The 21529-nt window shown below is 42.2% G+C and overlaps 1 protein-coding gene across 2 annotated transcripts; it reads left to right on the forward strand.

Annotated features, from left to right (window-relative positions):
* The first annotated feature begins 275 nt into the window (after window positions 1-275).
* Window positions 276-21192, forward strand: ZFP62 (ZFP62 zinc finger protein). 2 transcript variants are annotated; one of them, XM_046668125.1, is made up of 2 exons: window positions 276-467; window positions 10285-21192. In XM_046668125.1, coding segments are annotated over exons 1-2 (2718 nt in total). In that variant the 5' UTR covers window positions 276-466; the 3' UTR covers window positions 13002-21192. The 2 variants fall into 2 exon arrangements, with proteins under 2 accessions (XP_046524081.1, XP_046524082.1); XM_046668126.1 differs by lacking the exon at window positions 276-467 and adding an exon at window positions 4491-4509.
* Window positions 21193-21529: the final 337 nt, after the last annotated feature.

The raw sequence follows: 21529 nt of genomic DNA on the forward strand, positions 1-21529 counted from the left end.
CCCCCACCCCGCCTAACCCCCCGCGTCCTCCCTCCTGCATCCCCGCCTCCCACCCCCGCGTGGCCCCGGGCGCCCACGGGCTCTCTGTAGAACGAGTTCCGTGTCCAAGGACTCAGACCGTTACGTGTTTACTCCCCCGAGCCCATCACGGGCCTGACAGTCGGCTTCAACCCGGAATAGGAAGTCCACCAAAACCGGAAGCGGCGCCAACAGTTCCTCGAGTACGGCCCCAGCGCGGGCCAAGGGGCGGGCACTCGCTAAACAGAAAAGGGACGACCCTCCCTCTGAGCCGTTGCCCTCCGAGCGCTTCGTGGGTCACGTGCCCGAACGCAGAGCTACCATCGACTCGGTCCTCCAGCCGCCCAGAGAGGAGTCGGAAGTGCCCGGAGCGGCGCGCGTTCTTCCGGCAGGGCCGTCCGCGCTTTTGTCCCGCCGGCGGCCGGGCTCCCGCGGCGCCGCCACAGCCAGTACGTGAGTTTGCGGCCGCCCGCGCTCCTGCCCCCGGCCCTCGTCTGCCGCGCGCTTCCCTTCCTGGCCGGGTCCTGGGTGCCCCTCGGGTCTCGGGCGGGATCTTGAAGGAAGCTGCTGCCTCCCCGGACGCTCCTCAGGAGGCGCATTCCGGGGAGTGGACGGGAGGGAAGACCTCGGGCCGGCCGAGGGTGGAGGGCGCGCCCCTAGAGCCGACCGGGCTCCCTCTGGTCCCCGATTGCGCCGTCCGAGCGGGCCCGGGCCGGTTTGGGGCTGCCCGGTGCCCAGAGAAGGGCTAGGCCCGGCTCCCGTGTTTCCCAGCTGTTCGCTGCTGTCTCGGGCCGGAGGGGACCCTGCAAGTTAGCGCTCTAAGACAAGCTGCTTGCGCGGCCCCGTTGCAGCGAAGCGTGGCCCGGGACTCGAGTGAACACGAGCTCTGGAGGGGCCCCGGGGTGATCGGATTCGACTCCCCCTGCTTTGTTTCCTTGCGGGGAGGGTGTTGAGGGACTCCCGCCGCGGGTGTGGGCCGAGCCCGGCGGCGGCGCTCCGCGGCCTTGCCCTGGGGAAGCCCACCTGTGCACGGACGGGTGCGCCCGGGGGCGGCGGGCGGGGAGGCTCCTGGCCCCGGGGGCCGCCGACGATGAATGGGGTGCCAGGGCTGGTATGCGGCTATAAGACGTTTGGACTAGGTGGCCGCCAGGGGTGTTTTCTTTTTGAGAGCACGAGGGTTTTGTTTTCTTAATATATTCTATGATTCAAGTGCTTAAAGTCTAAGGTATCAGTGAAAAAGTTTGCTCCTGTTGAGCCATCTTCCTAGGCCCAGGCCCCGTAGGTCCATATGTGTTAGTTTGTGTAGCCTTCCAGAGTTTGTATATGCAAATACTGGCAAATATAAATGTAGTTAGTTCCCCCTTTTTCCCACACAGGTGTTAGGGTACTCTCCAAAGTTCTGGCCCTTTGCTTCTTTCACTTTATCCAAGGGATCTTCGGAAGAGCTTTTTTTTTTAAACAGTGTTGTGGTATTGGATTGGCATTGTTTGGATGTTCCGTAATTTTTTAGGTCTATTCGGGGGACATTTGCATTGTTTGCAGTTTTTTTGTTACTTCAAACAATGGTGCTCTCAATGACGTTGTACTTGGGCGTATCTGAGCAAGAGTTTCTAAAGAAGGGGTTAATCAAAATAATCTTTGTTTTTACATTAACTGAGCCAGTTATTGGTAAATTTTTAAATATGCCAAATCATTATTATAATAACTCATGTAGAGTGTTTAAAAAATAAAACCAAGTACCTTTTCTCTCCTGAGACTTGTGTTTACAAACGATAGCCTTATGCTAGCCTAACAAACTAATTCTATTAATGACTCTCTTCAAGCCAGTCTCTGCCCCTTTAGCTTCAGAAAAATCTCTCAGCCTCTCATAAGAATCTCCTTTGCTTACCTTATTCCCCAGGATGACTAGAAATCTCTTCTCCACTACCAGGTATGAGAATGTTCTATTTCATTGTTTACTTTAAGGAAAAATCACCTTTAATCCTTGTTTCTACTTTTAAGCAAGAGAACCAATTCATGTTAACCATTTGCAATTCTTATATTCATGAACTAGATGCAATAGTAACTAAACCATGCACCATATTCTCTTTCTTTCATCTGTATATCACTTTTGTCACTTACTCTTTAGTCCCATCTTTCATTTGTCCCCTTCTCCCACTTCCTAGATACTCTTTCTTCTGAGTTGGTGAGCATTTTGTGCTCACATTCCCTCTTGTTTTCTCTGGTCGTTTCCAAGCCAAATATAATATCTAAGAACTTAAGGTACAGAATCCAGCTGTGACATTTGATGGTAGATTGACTTGTGGAATATGGTTTGCACTCTGGAAATCCAAAGTAGCTGCTGGGTATGTTGCTTGTTGCAGTCTGTTGTTAATGGGCAGGAATTTTTGGCCAGAGTGGGCCACAGTTCCTCTCTTGCGCATTGTCTAGGCTCTTGAGAAAGTGGCTCCTGACTCTTTGGGACCGGGACAGCAAGAATTAAGCGCAGGTTCTTACTATCTGCATGAACTTTTTTAGGCATTGGTGGAGGAATGTGAACTACAGGCACAGAGGCGCCCAGAGGTGATCAGTCATGTGTAATTTGGAAGGAGTGGAAGGCATTCTATGGCTGACAGTTTTGACAGATGTAAACAGGCTGTTGGGTCGTGCTTCCTGCTGAGAACTGGTTAGAGAGGAGTTTCCCATCCAGCCTGTAGAATTCTTAAGACATTAAATCTGTTAAGCCCTCTATACAGGAGTCATGGTTTTGGAGTGATTATTTTCTAGTGTCTTGGGGAAACGTGACTTAGCCACCACATCAGTCTTCTTGATTGGATTATAATAACCTCCTCCCAGACTCCACGACTCAGTTATCTCTTCTCTCAATCCATTTTCTCACTTCGTTTGATATGAGTGATCCTTATTTCTTTGAATTTTTTATTATGAAAATATGTAAGCATACAGCAGAGTAGTACAATAAACTCCATGTACCCATAGCTCAGATTCAACAATTATCAGGTTCTACATTTGTTTCGTCTTTGCCTTTTTATTTTTTCTTTGTTGAAGTTATTTTAAAGGGAATTCCAGACATCGTGCCATTTCATCCTAGCATACTTCAATCTACCAAAAAAAGAGGCACTTTTAACATAGCCACAGTGCTATTATCACATCATCCTACATTAACTCTGATTCCTTGATATTATTTAACAGAGGTTGGCAAACTACTGGGCCTATGGTCTGTTTTTGTATGGCCTGCAAGCCAAGAATGGTTTTTACATTTTAAAAAGAATGTTAGAAAGCAAACAAAGAAAAATAAGTGACAAAGTGATATGTGGCCCACAAAGCTTAAAATATTTTTTGTCTGGCCCTTTACAGAAAAGTTTATCAACTCTTAATTTAATGGAATAAGTGATCCTCCAAAACTCATATCCAGCTTTGCTACTCCTTTACCTACATCTCCTCAGGATCAAATCTAGATTCCTTAGTATGATGAGCAGACCCTGGTGCAGCCCTTATTTTTGCCCACCTGTCCAGCTGTGCCCGCCACCCTCTGTTCCGGCTGTACAGAAGGTAGTGAACACCAGTCCCTTCGCACCTGCTCCTTCCTCTGCTGGAACTGCTCTCCTCCTCTTCCCGAAGCTCTCCTAATCATTTGAAGCAGAGTTGATCCCTTCCCTCCTTTCATCAGTGCCCTGTAGCTGATGTTTTTATCATGTGTTAGTTATTTTCCTGCCTGGTTCTCCGACTAGTCTGAAGCTCCTTGATAGCAGGGCCTTGTCTTAACCATCTTTGCATCCCCAGGACTAGCCCAGTGCCTGGGAAAAAAAACAGGATCATAATCTAAATTCCTTGGGCAATACCCGGCCTCAGAGATAACTGAGATACTGGAATGCATCTTATTGTTTATAAAGATAACTTAATGTTTTGTTACATTCTTTTGATTGTCTACATTTTAGTAGCTTGGTGCATTCGAGCTGCTATAACAAAGTACTACAGACTGGATGGCTTATAAACAACAGAAATTTATTTCTCACAATTCTAGAGGCTAGGAAGTCCAAGATCAAGGCACCAAGGAATCTCTGTGAGGTCTCTTTTACATGAACACTAATCCCTTTCGTGAAGGCTCCATCCTCATGACATAAACACCTCCCACAGACCCCACGTCCTAATACCATCATCTTTGGGGGTTAGGATTTCAACATGAATTTGAGGGGGACACAAACATTCAGACCACAGCAACAGCATTTACCCTAGTGCTGGCTTTTTAAGTCTTGGTACTTTTCTGCCTGTGTTTTTGACTGACCTTTTCTTAGTCTCAGTATTGATTAATATGAATCTTATTGCAAACCATCTATTTTCAATAAAAATGCACATTTATATTGATGTCTTGATTTCAGTCATTAAGAAGATTGGGTGAACTCCATCAGGTGATGGGACACCGTGCTTCCACCCAAACAGGATGTTAAGCAGGGGTGAGACAGGGAGACTCCTCTGCCTGGCTAGGTCAGAGAGGTAAGCAGTCGAGGATTTGTGATTTCGTGCAGACCAGGCCAGTCAGCAGCCAATCAAACAGGGAATCACAGAGGACAAAGAATTCATCTGTCAGAGAGTCAGTGGAAAGGGTCCATTCAGACTGAGGATTCCCGAATGCAGTAGCAGTGAGGGGTGGATTAGCGTGGCCCATTTGGTATCCAGCAAGTCACTCCAGGTGCCCGGATGCAGACGGCTTCAAGTGCCACGCTAAGTAGCCTGGGAAGATTTGGCATTGGAGAGTGACCAGATGTGCATTTTTCAAAACTTGACGGCTGTTGGAGGGATACAAGTGAAGGTAGGAAGACTATGGGAGAAGTTCAGAAGGGCATTTAGGAGTGCTTAAACTAAGGCCTTAGCAATGGGAATGGAGTTGGGGGTAGGGACTTGAACTTTCAAGCAGTAGAATCACCTGGTCTTAAGGGCTGTTCTGGATGTGGAGGGGTGAGGGAAGGGGAAGAGCCCACTTCTGTTTTAGGCGAAGGGGAGGACAGGTGGACAGGAGGGTCTGTGATTGAAGAAAGAGGTCTGGGCCGGAGATAATACCTGAGAGGCAGCTTACAGGAGTGGTAGGAGCCACATATATAGATGGGGCTGCCCAGGGAGGGTGTTGAGTTAGAAGAGGAAAGGTTTGAGGTGGAACAGAGGAGCCAGGAACATCCACGGGGCAGCAGGCTGGGGAGTCCGCGCCCGCCCCTGAAGAAGCTAGTGCGGCATGGTCTTAGTGGGAGCAATCAGACTGAGTAGATGAGGCAGGAGGGGAGATGGGAATGTGAAGACTAGTGTTAGACACAGCTGTGAACAGGAGGCAGGATGGCGAAAAGCAGTACCTGGAGGGGAAGATAGAGTTGAGGGAATTTTAAATTTACTTTTTGACATTTTTTGAACTTTTTATTTGGAAATCATTTCAGATGGAAAATTTTCAAGAATAAGAGAGTAAAAAAAAGTCTGTACTCATATTCAACTGTAGTTAACATTTCATTTGTCTTCTCTTGCTGTTTCATACATATAATTTTTTTTTAATAAATCATTTGAGGGCAATACATACATCATGGCCCTTTACCCCTAGATATTTCAGGGTGTATTTACTAAGGATAGGAATATTCTCTTGCATGATTCTTTTTACAACTGGAACCTTCATTGTATTTAAAGTTTATACTAGTTTAATCTACCATCCATATTCCAGTTTTGTTCACTTGACACTATTATTATGTGTTACATACAGTGTTATAACAATTTTTCCCTCCAGTACAGATCCACTCCAGGTCAGGTATTGAATTTACTGGTCAAGTCTCTTTAGCCTTCTTTGATCCGGAACATTTGTATAGCCTTTCTTTTTCTTCTATGAAAATGATACTTTTCAAGAATACAAACACCTTTTAGTAGAATATTCTTTGTTTTGGATTTACCTGATATTTCCTTGTGATTCAGTTTAGGTAATGCATTCTCATAGGTGACCCTCAGGGTGTCACTTCTGGAAGCACTTGATGTCCATCTTTCCAGTTTGGTGATATTTAGAATGCTATTTTTTCCCTTGTAGTCTAGGGGGACTATTTTAAGACCCTGCAAATATACCACTGGTTGTCATAATCTCCCCCTAGATTTAGCATCCATTGATAGTTCTCCCTTGATCTAGTCTTTATTCCAATATCTGCAGAATGTTGCTTTTGTTTTTGCCAACTCTGCTACTCTTTCCACATTACCAACCAGCCCTGGCATTCTGTAAGCAAGAGGCCTCTCTTTCTCTCCTGTTTGTATGGACTCCTGAAATCCTATTTTCAATGGTTTATAATTCATTACTGTATGTAGTTATTATGGAACCTAAATTAAGTGTTCAAGCAGGCTCTTGTGGCATGCCCCCATCGTTTTTTTTAGTATCTCCTTACTTGCTAGCATAACATGACCCAGCTCATCTTGTGTGTATCCTGTCCCCAGCCTGGAATCGGCCATTTTTCTGAGGAGCTGTTTCCTTTTAGTAGGCAGTGGTAGTAGAGACCAAGAACAGAGTGCTTGATGTGCCCATTACTACTGAGATGTTTTTGCTTCTTAGCTTTTCAGTGGAGAGCTAGGGAATATATGTACATATACACGTGTGAATATTCATACATTTATATTTATGTGCATATATTTAATTTAGAATCATGAGTTCACACCATACCTCAGTTCATCCCTACAGGGTTCTTTCTTGCCTTCCCCTATTCCTTATTTTTATGTCCCCTCTTCCTCCAGGAGAGCCCTGGCTCACGACTAAATCAGGACATTTACTCAGTCCCATAACACATCTAAAATTGTTTCAGAATTGCTTTGCCCATTCCACTGCAGAAAACAAACCTACTAAAAAGAGTACAGTTGATTTGCAGCTCCTCCCCACTGCCCCTCCACCCTCCTCCAGACCAAGAGTATGAGGATATAGTGGTATGTTATGTGCTGAAGTGGCATGGGTTATTTCTCTTTTTTTTTTTGTTGTTTCCTTCCTGTGGTTACAGTATTCATGTGAAACACAGATAATTTCATGTATTTCTGTTTGCTTTCTGGTTTGGCTGCTTTTCTTTCTCATTCTCATTGATTTAATTTTATTCTTTGAATATGCAGAACATTATTATCCTTTCACAGGTAAAAACTATACAGAAAGCTGTACTTAGAGTGTCTCTCTCCTCTATCCCTTCTGCTCTGTTCCTCCCACCCCACTCCTTATAAGTAACAGACTTCATTGATTGCTGGTTTCTCTCATTACTATAAAGATAAGATATATGCTCGTTTTCTTATTATCCTTCTTTCTTACATAAAACTTAGCATATATGCTCTTTTTCACTTTACATTATATCCTGGAAATTGCTCCCTATTAATCAACTTATAGAGATGTTCCTCATTCTTTTTTAGCACTCCATTGTGTATATGTGCTGTAGTTTGTTAAACCAATCTTCTGTGCTTGGACATGTAGGTTGTTTTTCAGATTTTCTAGCTACAAATAATGCTACAATGAATAACTTTGTGCATATATACTTTATATTATTGGAAGTGGATCTTCAGTATCAATTCCTAGATGGATTTCTGGAGTGCAGTGTAAATGCATACATAGTTGTATTGGCTCTTGGCAAATTCCCCTCAACATGGGTTATGCCACTTTGCCTTCCCAGTAATGTGTGAGTCGCAAGTTCCTGTTTCCCCCCACTGCCTCACCAACAGAGTGTATTGTCAAGCTTTTGACTATTTCTCAGTCTGGGCAGATGAGAAATGATATGTTACAGTTGGAAACATGTTTAAGGGCCATTTTAATATTTCTTTTTGTGAATTGTCTATGTCTTTTGCCCATTTTTTCTGTAGGACTTTTAGTCTGTCTTCAATTTTTGAAAATTCTTTATGTATTAGGGATATAAGCCCTTATATATGATGCATGTTGCAAATATTTTCTTCCATTTTGTCTTTTATTCTCTATTTCACTTATGGCATTTTTGCCATGCAATTTTATTTTTATATAGTCACATTCATCAACCTTTTGTTGCATTTGGGTCATAGTTAGAAAGCTTTCTCGATACCCAGTTGTAGAGGCATTCACCCATGTTTTCTTCTAGTATTTGTATAGTGTGACTTTTTTACATTTAAAGCTCTGCTCCATTTGGTGTTTATTCCTGTGTATGGTGTAAACAATGGATCTAATTTTGTTTTTCCAAATGGCTGTGTAGTTATTCCAACACAATTGTAAAGACCATCTTTGTACCAGTAATTTGACCTACTGTCTTTATCATGTGCTTGATTTCTGTGTGTAATTAGAACTATTTCTGGACTTTGTATTCTATTCCGTTAGTCTGTTTATACACCAGCACCATGCTGTTTCAGTTATAGAGGGTTTGTGGTGTATTTTAATATCAAGTATAGCTATTCCCCCTCATAGCTCTTCCTTTTCTGTTTTTCTCCTACAATTTTTGTGTGTTTATTTTAGGGGATGTGGTTTTATGGCTGTAGGAACTCAAACTTCATTCTCTTCTGAGGGCTGAGGATAAGTAGAGGTGGAGGGGCCAAGGCCATGGGAATGGATGGAGCAGGTTTGCTGATGAGTGTGTGGGAGCAGGATTCAGAGCACAGATAAAAGCTGTGTTGCTGTTGATGGTTCTGGAATTCCACTGCCCACTCAGTAGCCTTCAGAGTTTAAGTGACGTGGAGTGTTCTGCCCAAAGTAGTAAAGAAAGGGAGTAAGGAACTAGGCCACAGTTCCTCAGTGACCTCTGAAGATCTCTTACCTAGTATTACTTAATAGTCATTTTGTGAAGCTTTCTCAGCTGAACCACCTTTTGGTGGAGTGTCTACTGAGTAGTGCTTTATTTGATCTTTGTGGTGCTGAGTTCCTAGCTTCTTCTCCTGTTCTGTAAGTTTTAATTCAGAGTCCATCTTTGCAATCCCGTAAGCGTAAATGGATCATGAGTGTGATTCTTTATACATGTCCACTCCAGAGTGTATATCTTGCTTTTCTTTTATTGCCCCTGCTTCCTCCTCACATGTTCACAGATAGAGTTTCTAAGCAGGACTGACAGAATTCGAGTGCTGACCCAAGAGAGTCTCATACCCAGGGTAAGAGAGGAGATCCAAATTTTAACTAAGTCGAATCAGAAATGTTTCATTGTCCAAGGTTGGGGGATAACAAGCTTAGAATTGTTTCTTTTGTTCTCTGGAGTTAGTCTGTCAGTACCTGGATGCTGATGGAGTGCCACCTGTGTGTAGACTGCCTTCAGGGGAATGGAGAGTCCCTGTCTGAGCCCTGAAAGCTGCTTTGAGAAGCACTTTACCTTTCCTGAGTCCTGTGCTTTATCCCCAGGTCTCAACCCTGCTTAATCACCCAACCTCGAATATATAATGAGATAAGTATCACGCTCACCAAGTAACAGGCATTGTTCTCAACATTTTACGTATGTTATCTCAACCCTGGTGCCCTCATTTTACGGATAAGGAAGCTGTGGCACAGAGAGGTTAAGTAACTTTCTTGAGGTCATGCAGCTAGGCATTTGAACCTAGGCAGTATTATTCCCTTTGCTTGATGGTTTGTGTTTTAGCTTCTATACTTTGATGTGCTCTGACTGCAGTTAGCCTGCTCGTAAAGTAGGGGTGAAAGCCTCTTTGCCTGGCAGGCCGGAGTGTGTTCTTCTGTTTAGAGTTCCTCTTGCCTGACTACCCACTTGCAACAGTCGGTGTTTTCCTTGGCGAGGAAGTCCAGGAGACCAGACCAACTCCATGTAGCTGCAGTTTGCTTTCTTTCTCCTCTCTGACAGGACTCTCCTCATGATTTCATGACCACCTCCCTAGTCTCTCTACCCAGGTACTGATTTCTCCTCTTCTTTAGTTTTCCCTCTGCTGATTGTCTTCTTAACTATTGTCTCACTTATTAATCTTTCTTTTTCCTCTTCTTCAGAGATTTCTTCTACCCTCTGATTGGTTTTCCTGACTAGGTGACATTTTTCAAAAACTGATCATGTTGCCCTTGGTTCTGTGCATCATTTCAACTTGCCCTCATACTAAGCTGTTATGCAAGAATAGAGAAGTTCTTCGTTCCATTGGAAATTCAGGGATCTAGCATTTTAACATTAGCTCCACAGGGGCAGAAATTTTGGCATGTTCAGTATTGTATCCCTAGCCATTAAAAATGGTACCTTTCACGCAGCATGCAGTCAATAAACATTTTTCAAGTGAATGAGTGAATTTGGATGTAATTCTTTCAGTTTCTTCTAAACAAAGTGAACAAGTATCATTTTCATTCTCTTGGTTTAGTGTCACATTTGAAGACAAGGGGCACTGAGGATGAGGAATCAACTGAAAAGTATGAAAATGTTGGAAATGCAGAATCCGTGTGGCCAAAAGTGGAAGGTCTCCACAAGGATCATATGCAGGAATCTAAGGTTGGTGAAACGTGTGATTGGGATAGCAAGGTAGAGAATCAGTTGGAAAAGCCTGAGGGAAAAAGAATGAAGGAAGACAAAAGTGACATCAGAGAAAAGATTGGCAAAGCCAAGAACACAGCAAATATAAAGATAGAAGAGGAAGACAAGTCATGTGAGGAAAGCTTACATCTGACCTCAAAACATGTTACACACCAGACTGTCTCTATAGAACAGAAAAGCAGTGAACAAGGCAAATGTGTGGAGAACATTAATGGAAACTCTCACCCCAGTCCACAGCAGAAAAGCAGGGCTGCTAAGAAATCGCATAAATGTGATGAGTGTGGGAAATCCTTCAAATATAATTCCCGCCTTGTTCAACATAAAATTATGCACACTGGGGAAAAACGCTATGAGTGCAATGACTGTGGAGGGTCTTTCCGGAGCAGCTCGAGCCTTCGAGTCCACAAGCGGATCCATACTGGGGAGAAGCCGTACAAGTGTGAGGAATGTGGGAAAGCCTACATGTCCTACTCCAGCCTAATCAACCACAAGAGTACCCATTCTGGGGAGAAGAACTGTAAGTGTGATGAGTGTGGAAAATCCTTCAATTATAGCTCTGTTTTGGACCAACATAAGAGGATCCACACTGGGGAGAAGCCCTATGAATGTGGTGAGTGTGGGAAGGCCTTCAGGAACAGCTCTGGTCTCAGAGTCCACAAAAGGATCCACACAGGGGAGAAGCCCTACGAATGCGACATCTGTGGGAAAACCTTCAGTAATAGCTCTGGCCTTAGGGTCCACAAAAGGATCCACACAGGTGAGAAGCCCTATGAATGTGATGAATGTGGGAAGGCCTTCATTACCTGCAGAACACTTCTAAACCATAAAAGCATTCACTTTGGAGATAAACCTTATAAATGTGATGAGTGTGAGAAATCATTTAATTATAGCTCTCTCCTTATTCAGCATAAAGTCATTCACACTGGAGAGAAACCTTATGAATGTGATGAATGTGGGAAGGCCTTCAGGAACAGCTCAGGCCTTATAGTGCATAAAAGGATCCACACGGGAGAGAAACCTTACAAGTGCGATGTCTGTGGCAAAGCGTTCAGCTATAGCTCAGGCCTCGCAGTCCATAAAAGCATTCACCCTGGGAAGAAAGCTCATGAATGTAAGGAGTGTGGAAAATCCTTCAGCTATAATTCACTTCTTCTTCAGCATAAAACCATTCACACTGGAGAGAGACCTTATGTGTGTGATGTGTGTGGGAAAACGTTCAGAAACAATTCAGGCCTCAAAGTGCACAGGAGGCTCCACACTGGGGAGAAACCATATAAGTGTGATGTGTGTGGGAAAGCCTATATCTCACGCTCTAGCCTTAAAAACCACAAAGGAATCCATCTTGGGGAGAAGCCCTATAAATGTAGCTATTGTGAGAAATCCTTCAATTACAGCTCTGCCCTTGAGCAACATAAAAGGATTCATACAAGGGAGAAGCCTTTTGGGTGTGATGAGTGTGGAAAAGCTTTCAGAAATAATTCAGGCCTTAAAGTACATAAACGAATCCACAGTGGGGAGAGACCTTACAAATGTGAAGAATGTGGGAAAGCCTACATCTCACTTTCAAGCCTTATAAATCATAAAAGTGTACACCCTGGGGAAAAGCCCTATAAATGTGATGAGTGTGAAAAAGCCTTCATCACATACCGAACCCTTATAAACCACAAAAAGATTCATCTTGGGGAGAAGCCCTACAAATGTGATGTGTGTGAGAAATCTTTTAATTACACCTCACTCCTTTCTCAACACAAAAGGGTCCACACTAGAGAGAAACCCTACGAATGTGACAGGTGTGAGAAAGTCTTCAGAAACAACTCAAGCCTTAAAGTGCATAAAAGAATCCATACTGGTGAGAAGCCCTATGGATGTGATGTGTGTGGAAAAGCCTACATCTCACACTCAAGCCTTATTAACCATAAAAGTACCCACCCTGGCAAGACACCCTACACATGTGATGAATGTGGAAAAGCTTTTTTCTCAAGCAGAACTCTTATAAGCCATAAAAGAGTCCATCTAGGGGAGAAACCCTTCAAATGTGTTGAGTGTGGGAAATCTTTTAGTTACAGCTCACTCCTTTCTCAACACAAGAGGATCCACACGGGGGAGAAACCCTATGTATGTGATAGGTGTGGGAAGGCATTCAGGAACAGCTCAGGCCTCACAGTACATAAAAGGATCCACACGGGTGAGAAACCCTATGAATGTGATGAGTGTGGGAAGGCATACATCTCACACTCAAGTCTTATCAACCATAAGAGCGTCCACCGTGGGCAGCAGCCCTATAATTGTGAGTGTGGGAAATCCTTCAATTATAGATCAGTCCTTGACCAACACAAAAGGATCCACACTGGAAAGAAGCCATACCGATGTAGTGAGTGTGGGAAAGCTTTTAATATCAGATCAAATCTCACCAAGCATAAAAGAACCCACACTGGAGAGGAATCTTTAAATGTGACAAATGTGGGAAGTCATAGTAGCACATCACAGAAAAGAACTCATGAGGGAGAGGATGCTCTGGATGGGACCAGGATAAGCATTTCGCTGTAGGAGGCGGAGCTTGCCAAGTCTCCAAGAACTCAAATGGAAGAAAAACCTTATGAATGTAAGAATGTCTGAGATCCTTGTTCATGGCTTATAATTTACATAGTCTAAATGAAACCCTGAGTAATCTTTTCTATGTGATCTTTGATGATAGCCCGCAAGAAAGTCTCCCAAGTCAAGATGGTTGAGCCCTTCTGGAATATAAAATGGTTCATCCTGGCGATACAACCTTTATCAAAATGATGGGGGTTAAACACAGCCTTCAAAATAAGCAGACATTTCTGGGCATAAAAGAAAACACATGGATGAGGAAAGGACTTCAATTAGAAGTCACATAATCGTGATCAGAAAGTTCATATTAGGATAAATTCTGTGAATAGAAATGTGGGAAATTCCTGGATAGCTTTGAATCCCAATTATACATTGGTCAGTAGAAAAAATCCAAGAAGGGCCTCCAGCAGGCAAATTCAGGGAATATAAATTTATTTAATAATAGTGATCATGAAGTATAAACTTGATATAATTGAATGATTTGGGGGGGTGATGACAAATTCTGAAACAAAAGTTGGATTTTGTTGTAGGAAAAGTAAAAAGTGCAGACTTATAAATCTAATGAGGTAGGAGAGAGTCATTCAAAAAAAATGCAGGTTAATTGGACTGTTCTATTGTAATGTGATACAGTAGTTAAATGGGTGAAACTTAAAAAATTTCAAATGAACCCCCTCAATGAATGATGAATATGTGAGGAGTGAAAACCTCACACGTTATGCTACAGATAAAAGGTTCTACCGTGGAGAGCAATTCAGCACATTCAGTAACTAATGGAACATGTCTTCAACATGAATTTGCACCTTGCACAAACAGACTTGATTCAGGGATTCCTATGAATAGCAATGAAGAGAAGGAGGGCATTTTAATGCAGGAGCTAAAAAGCTTAAGTAGCTACCAATAATCAAGGGATAGGAAGAAATTGATGCTTCTTAATGTATCCTGTTAAATGTTTGATTGTTTTGGAATGTGTTATTGTAAAGATTTCATGCATACATGTGTGTATTGTCTGTTGTAAAATGTTATCAATACTTTCTTCAGGGCTCACTCTTTCTTGGCCATGAAGAGCTAGATAGTTGTAGCGAGGTAAGGCGGAACTCCAATAAAGAAACTCCTCAACAGTAAACAAGCCGTGACTGACTTTAGATGGAGCAGTATGCAGAGAAAGCCATTTTGGTGTCACATCTTTGTGGGTAAGTTATATCAGATCCAAACCAGGGAGGGCAGCAGAGTACTCATCCCACAGGGCTTGTAGCTCGGGTTTCATGAGAAATTAGGTGGTGCCTCCACCAGGAGAGGCACAGAATGGATTGATCCTCATACTGGGGCTGGCTCATAACTCCTGGGAGTCGTTAGGCTGTGTGAGTGATAGTTGCCATACAGAAACAGTTCTGTTGGGAACAGATAGACTTTAACTAGGTAACTCAAAGGATAAATGGAGTGTCTTCTGAGAGTTAAGTAACCTGTCCAAGGATATTCTCTAAGTCAGGTCTCTCTGGCTCCAAAATCCACTCCTTTAAGAGAACAATCTAGCGAGATAGTTTCCTACTGCTTAGAATTTCTCCGTCTAGCCACATAGTTTCCATGCCTCTCTCTAGGACTATAATTCTTTCCGTTTGTCTCCAGACCTCCAGCGGTATGTTGTGGTGGAGGAGGAGGAATGAAGCTAGGACAGGAGAGGGAAAGAGCCTTTCTGCCACTCTACTCCACTTTGGAATGTTGCAGCCACACTTGCTCTTTGTCCTGTACATGCAACACTGGCAAACCTGACCCTCTCCACAGACTTGGATTAATTTATCCAGCGAGTACTTATTGAGGATCTGCTAGGCACAGTCCTCTGTCCTAGGCAGTAGGCAGCAGGAGTAAATAGAAGATAGAAAAGGGAGAACGTTCACAAGCAAAGCCACCCTAATGGACACTGAACTAAACTAGGCAGAATTCAGAGGAAAGTGACCACGGCCAGCTGGAAAGAGGGAGGCAGCAGTGACTTCCGGGCAGGACAATAGAATTGGGTTTTTTAAGAGGGAAGAGTGGGAAATAGGAGGGATACCTGAGGTTTCTGTGTGGCCAGGGCTGCCGATGCGTCAGTGGCTCAAGGCCTCCACCCCCCTCACACACACGTATACTTGAGCTCCATGTGGGCCTAATGCACTGCCTGCTTTTGAGAGACACAATTTAAATAACAAGGGAGAAGACAGGTACCACTCAGATGGGGATTCTGAGTCCCCATGCCCACCCAGCACTGGGACATGTTCCTACTGAGGCCTCCACTGACTCCAACCCACAGGAATTGGGCCACAAGGGCCTCTTGGCCCAGGCCTCAAGTCAACCTAGGGCTGGACACATGCCGCTCAGGCTGATCCTGGAGGTGGGTGGGGGGTGGTCTTCAGGTCTCCAGCCATTCCAGGCGGACTTTGTGGTGCAGATCCAATGAGCTGGTGCAGCTTTGCCTGTTCATGGCCACCTCGGGACTTGAGCTGGTTTAGAGACCAGCATTCCCCACCTCTTTCCAAAGAAAATGTCTGATATGCAAGAAGAAAAATAAAATTGCCAACGTGTAGGTAAGTCAAAACACTTTTTAAAAAGCAGTGTCTCATTTACAGGGCTAAAGATAGAATTGAAATGTTAGACAATAGTAGGTAAATTGGAAGCTGGAAGATCGGTGTGAAAGTGGCCTAAAGTGCTTGTATTATTTGGAAAGAGGGTCAAGATGCTGTTTAACTCTAGATTTTATTAACTAAGTGATAAAATGTCGTGGGCGAGCATTAGAAGGTTAGAAATAAAGTATATAAATCTAAAAATCTAGACTGGGAAACTCAAAGTGTAGAAAATTGAAAAGGTGGGACAATACTTTCTGGTAAAGGTAGGTTAGGTTATTTGGGCCAGTTTCCCACCAAAAACAATGAATAAAGACTGCATTTAAAAGTATATAGATAGTAATCCCTCCTCAAAAGAGTATTAAGGATGAAAAGATACTGCAGTTTAAACAGCCAGGGCAGTTTAAAAATGGGATCCTGTCATCAGAGAGGGGAACACCAAATCTGCTTATGCCTTAGGCCATTTGCTGATGCTACACATTTGGACGCTACTTCACCAGCCACAGGGCATGAGAGAGACAGAAGGTCATGTTAGGCCCACCTGAGGTGATGACTCAGGAGACCTTTCCAGCGTTAAGCTGGGTTCCCAAAGTGTTACATCCCCGGGATAAGATAAACCAGGTGTAAACCCATCCCCCAGCCTCAAGGGACTGTGGAGACAGTAGCGTTGTTACTGAGCAGAGCAGTAGAAGTAAAAGGGAAAAGAAAACATGCCTGACACTTTTTGGTCACTAACCAGCCCTTACAACCCAGGTGAACATAACCTGAGACCTGACAGAAGCAAACACAAAACTTCTTTGGAAGAGCACTTCTTCTGTCTAAACCTCGGGTAACCCCTATAGGTAATTTTTCAGGAGCAATTAAGAAGCAAGGAAAGATAATCAGGCACATAAGGAAGAAAGGCAATATGGCTGGAAACCAGCAGAGAAGAACAAACTCGCTGTAGACTTCACATATTGAATTATCAGGTACATTTGCAAAAACAGCTTAAAGTATTTAAAGATATATTTGGTAACAGATTGTGACAAGAGAATTGGTGAGCTGAAAGGTATGGGTGAAGAAATTATCCAGAGTGCAGTGCAGAGATAGAGAAATACGGGGAAATGCAGAGGAGGAAAGGTTTTATTGGGAAGTTTAACACATACTTAATCAGAAGGCAACGACAGGAAAAGGGGCAAAGGGAATGGGGCTGAGAATTTTCGAGAGGTGGTGAAAAATACAAGTCTACAGATTTAAAATCCCTAAGAATACAAACAGGATTAATTTATAAAAATCACACCTGTTACACACATAGTGTAACTGCAGAAAATCAAAGAGAAAAAAGAATTTAACAGCTAAAGCCAAAAACATTACCCTCAAAGGAATAACAGACTTCTCAACAGCAACGATGGAAGCCAAAAGAGTGAAATGAAAATGTAACTGTCAACCTCTAGGTTATACCTGGTGAAAATATCTTTCAAGAATGAGGACAAAACAAGCACATTTTAAGAAAAAAATTTGTTTCATTATCCCTTCCTGACCATCCATAAAGGAAATTCTAAAGAATGTGTTTTCATACGGAAAGGGATCCCAGATGGGGTTCTGAGAGACAAAAAGAAACGAAGAGCAAATTGGGTAAGAAATATTTAGGCAAATGTAAATGGACATTTTATACAAAACAATAAAAATCTAGAGTTGTTAAAATAAGATAGACTTACAATACCAGATAACACAAGGGAGTAAAAAGGAGTGAAGTATATGAGCGTAAAGGTTCTGGTTAATCCCAAGCATATTGTAAAATCTAGGGGAATCCATCAAATAGAATGTATAATTTCAATACTAGTAGACAAAAAGTGAGTTAAAAAATCAATGAAAAGCAAATAAACGGGTGGGACAGGAAAACAAGATGGTCGATCTTAAGCCAAAAATATCAATATTTATATTTAATTTCATTAAATGACAAAGATAGACAGTGTCTTAGTCTGTTCAGGTTGCTATTTCATGTTTATTTTGGGGGAATACAAACATCCAGATCATAGCAGACAGAAGTACAAAACTCCACCATATGCTGCAAATGAGAGACTCACCTTAAATACAAAGACACACAAAGTTTGAAAGTAAAACAATGCGAGGAAGTTATATGAAGCAAATAGTAACCAATAGAAACTGGTGTAGCTCTACTAATATTGGATGAAATAGAGACTTTAAGGCACAAACCTTTCCTAGAGATAAAGGGCATCATTACATTAAAACAAAAGGTTCAGGGAAGAGAAAACATTAGGATGATATAACAGGTTTACCTTAGTATCTACCTAATGACATAGTTCCAGAGTTGGCAAACATGCAGAATTCAAAGGAGAAATATAAAATCCACAATCATGATAGGAGATTTGTGACTCCTCTCTCAGTAATTAATAGGACAAACAGATTAAAACTTAGTAAAGCTACAGATTTGAACAATATGATCAAAAGCAATCTAATGGACATAGATTGAAGCACTGTACCAGTGTCTTAAGGAAATATATTTTATTCAAGCACACGAAATGTTTTAAAAAATTGACGTACACAATGTTTCATGTCAATTATATCAATAAAGCTGGGGGAAGAAATTGATCATATGCTGGACCATAAAGTCTCAACAAATTTTTAAAAATTGAAATCATACAGAGTATGATCTGTGACAATGCAATTAAATTAGAAATTAATAATAAAAAGATACCTAGGACATTCTCTTACATTCAGATATTGACATAACATTTCTTAATCATGGTTTAAGGAAGAAAATATTTTGAACTGAATGATAGTGAAAATACTACATAGCAAGACCAGTGGGATATTGCTTCAGCAGTGCTTAGAAATTCATAGCCTAAAGATATTTTAGAAAACAGAAACCTGTTAACCATCTAAGCACCATCTCAAAAAGTTAGAACAATCAAAATAAATCCCAAAAAAGTTAAAATAAGTAGATCAAGGAAAGACATTTATAAAGTAGAAAAACATAGAGGATCAACAAAGCCAAATGTGTGTGTGTATTTTTTGGAAAAGACTAATAAAATTGACAAACCTCTGGTAAGATTGATGAAGAAAAAAAGAAAGCACAAATAACGAAAGTCAAGAATAAAAAGGAATATGGAGAACTGTAAAATTTTCTTGTCTGAACATAGACTGACCTCCTTGCTCCCTGATAGTGAGAGAATAACCCATTCCCTCTGAGTTCCGTGAGTCAACAGTTCCAAGAACAGGATAAGATGAGCCAAACCACGAAGAAACACAACTCATTCTGTAAGATTGTGATAGCTACTCTACCAAAGCCCACCAAAACTGCAGTAGGCGCTGCTGCTCTTGTGTATTTCCCCCATAAAACACCTCCCATTCCTCAAGTTTGGAGAGACATTCCCTTTGAGAACTTTCCCTGTTGCAACAGTTTGAATAAAGTACTTGTTCCCTTGAAGTCTCAGAAAATTTCTAAAGTTTGATGTTAGAAATGCTACAGATATTAATAAGATTTATAATTTTATGCCAATAAATTAGAAATTTTAGGTGAAATGAGAAAATTCCTAGAAAAATATAACTTACCATAACTTACTAAAGGTCTCACATCTTAAGGATACAGGGAGCATGGGAAAGATTGGAGTGAGTTCAGTCCTTATAGAACTCAAAGGAGCAAGAGGAGAAGGGGAGACAGGAGAGAGGAGAAAGAAAGCAGGAAGGGAAAACTTTAACAGTGAGTATGGAAAAGCCTTCCGTAGGCGTGCACTTTACATTTCTATTAGCAAATATGTCTGAAAGTGAAAGCCTGAAAAATAATTTCATGTGGGTTTATGTACAGAGACTAAGGGTGAAATGGTACTGAGTACCAGTCACTCAATGCAAGGGAACTTTTCCTTCATGGGATTCAGAAAGGACAGAGGGTCACCTAAGGACCAGTTAGCTGAGGAGATACAGTGGAAACCTGAAGTCTGTCTGCATCAGGACCTTGAGGAATTGGGTACAACTGCCCCCAGGGGATTCCCTGGGCTGGGCGGTCTCTCCATGCTTCTTCCCCAGCCTCAGCGGAGCACCTCAGCCTGGAGACATGGAGAAAGAAGTCACGATACTTTAACTCGATTCTTCTTTCCACTGAGTGTCTTGTTTAGACCTGGCAGTTCTTCTCAGGCTGGTAGTATTGGTTATGCTCAGGAAGGAGTTTGTGTGAACCGTGTGTAGAGAAGTAACAAAGCTCATTGGCCAAGAGCACAGTCTCTGCCATGAAGCCCAGGTTTCAATGAGAACTCTTACCGCCAGGTGACTTTAGGCAAGAAACTAAACCTGGTTTTATGCTGTGTGTCCTCATCTGTGTCCCACTAGGACAATTATGGTAGCAACCTCATAGGTTATAATGAGGGTTGGAAAAGTTAGTGTTATTAGAGCCCTTAGAAGCTAGTCTTGAATAAGAAGCATTTGTATAAGGGTGTGTGAAGTTAAATGTGACGGTGTGGTGGCCCCCATCCCAGGACTCCAGCATCAGGACACTCAGTAGAAGGCAGCCGCATCTGAAGACCAAGAAAATCCCCCAAGAACCACCCACACATAGATAGAACCTGAGACGCGATTTGAGAAATACAATGTTTTGGATCTGTTTACTCAGTAGTATCCTACTTCTAAGCAAGCAATATGTTGTTTCTAAGCAGACATGCCTTGCTTTGCCAGGCTCAAAAGGGGCCAGCAGGAGGAGCTTCCAGCTCTAGTCCAGTGACCGACGGTGCTGAGGGGGCTGCTTCTCACTTGCTTCTCCAGTTTAGGCAGCCTACCCACTCATGCGTTACACATTTCACTTCCCCTCGTGTTTTCTTGACAATAGATGTGCTGTAGATTAATGCAGGAAGGGTTGGTGAGAGTCAGGCTCCTACCTTAACCATGGCTGTTTTGGGTGAGTATCCCTTAAGATCTCAAATGATAAGAGGAGGCCCTGGGGTCGGCTGGAGAAGTTCCTCTGGTCTTGGATGCAAAGTCCAGGGCAAATATTCCAGTGAGTGCAATAATTATGGGTTTTTTTTCTTGTCTATACTTTCCCCATGTGTAAAATGAGGGAAAAGACGTGACTCACAAGGTTACTTCTAAGGACTAAAGGAAAAGCACTTTGTATTCTGTAAATCTTCATACAAACATTACTGTTAAATTGGCTAATGATCTATCTTATTTTTAAAAGTTAAAGGAAGGAGATAATGAAGATGAGAGCAAAACTTGACACAATAGAGAGGATCAAAAGTCAAGGTTGGTACTTTGAAAAGAGTATTAAAATTGATAAACCTCTGGTGTGATAAACAAAAAACAGAAAGGACAAATAATCACAACAGATCCCATAGGTTACTTAGAAGTGTATATTTTTTTCATTGAGTTCATGATAGTTTACATTGATGTGAGATTTCAGTTGTACATTATTTCTTGTCCATCACCACGTAAGTGCTCCCCTTCTCCTCTACCCAATCCCTCTTCGCCTGGTAACCACTGAACTGTTTTTTTTGTACATGTGTCTGTTTATATTCCACATACAAGTGAAGTTATCTGGTGTTTGTCTTTCTCCGTCTGGCTTATTTCACTTAGCGTAATTCCCTCCAGCTCCAACCGTGTTGCAAATGGGATGACTTTGTCTTTTTTTATGGCTCAGTAGTATTCCATTTATATATACCACATCTTTATCCAATCATCAGTTGATTGGCACTTGGATTGTTTCCATGTCTTGGCTATTGTGAATAGTGCTGCAATGAATATAAGGGTCATATGTTACTTTGGATTGTTGATTTCAAGTTGTTTGGGTAGATACCCAGTAATGGGATAGCTGGGTTGTATGGTAGTTCTGTTTTTAGTTTTTTGAAGAATCGCCATACTGTTTTCCATAGTGATTGCACCAGTTTACATTCCCACCAGCAG

Source organism: Equus quagga, chromosome 7, assembly GCF_021613505.1.
Source record: "Equus quagga isolate Etosha38 chromosome 7, UCLA_HA_Equagga_1.0, whole genome shotgun sequence".
NCBI lineage: Eukaryota > Metazoa > Chordata > Mammalia > Perissodactyla > Equidae > Equus > Equus quagga.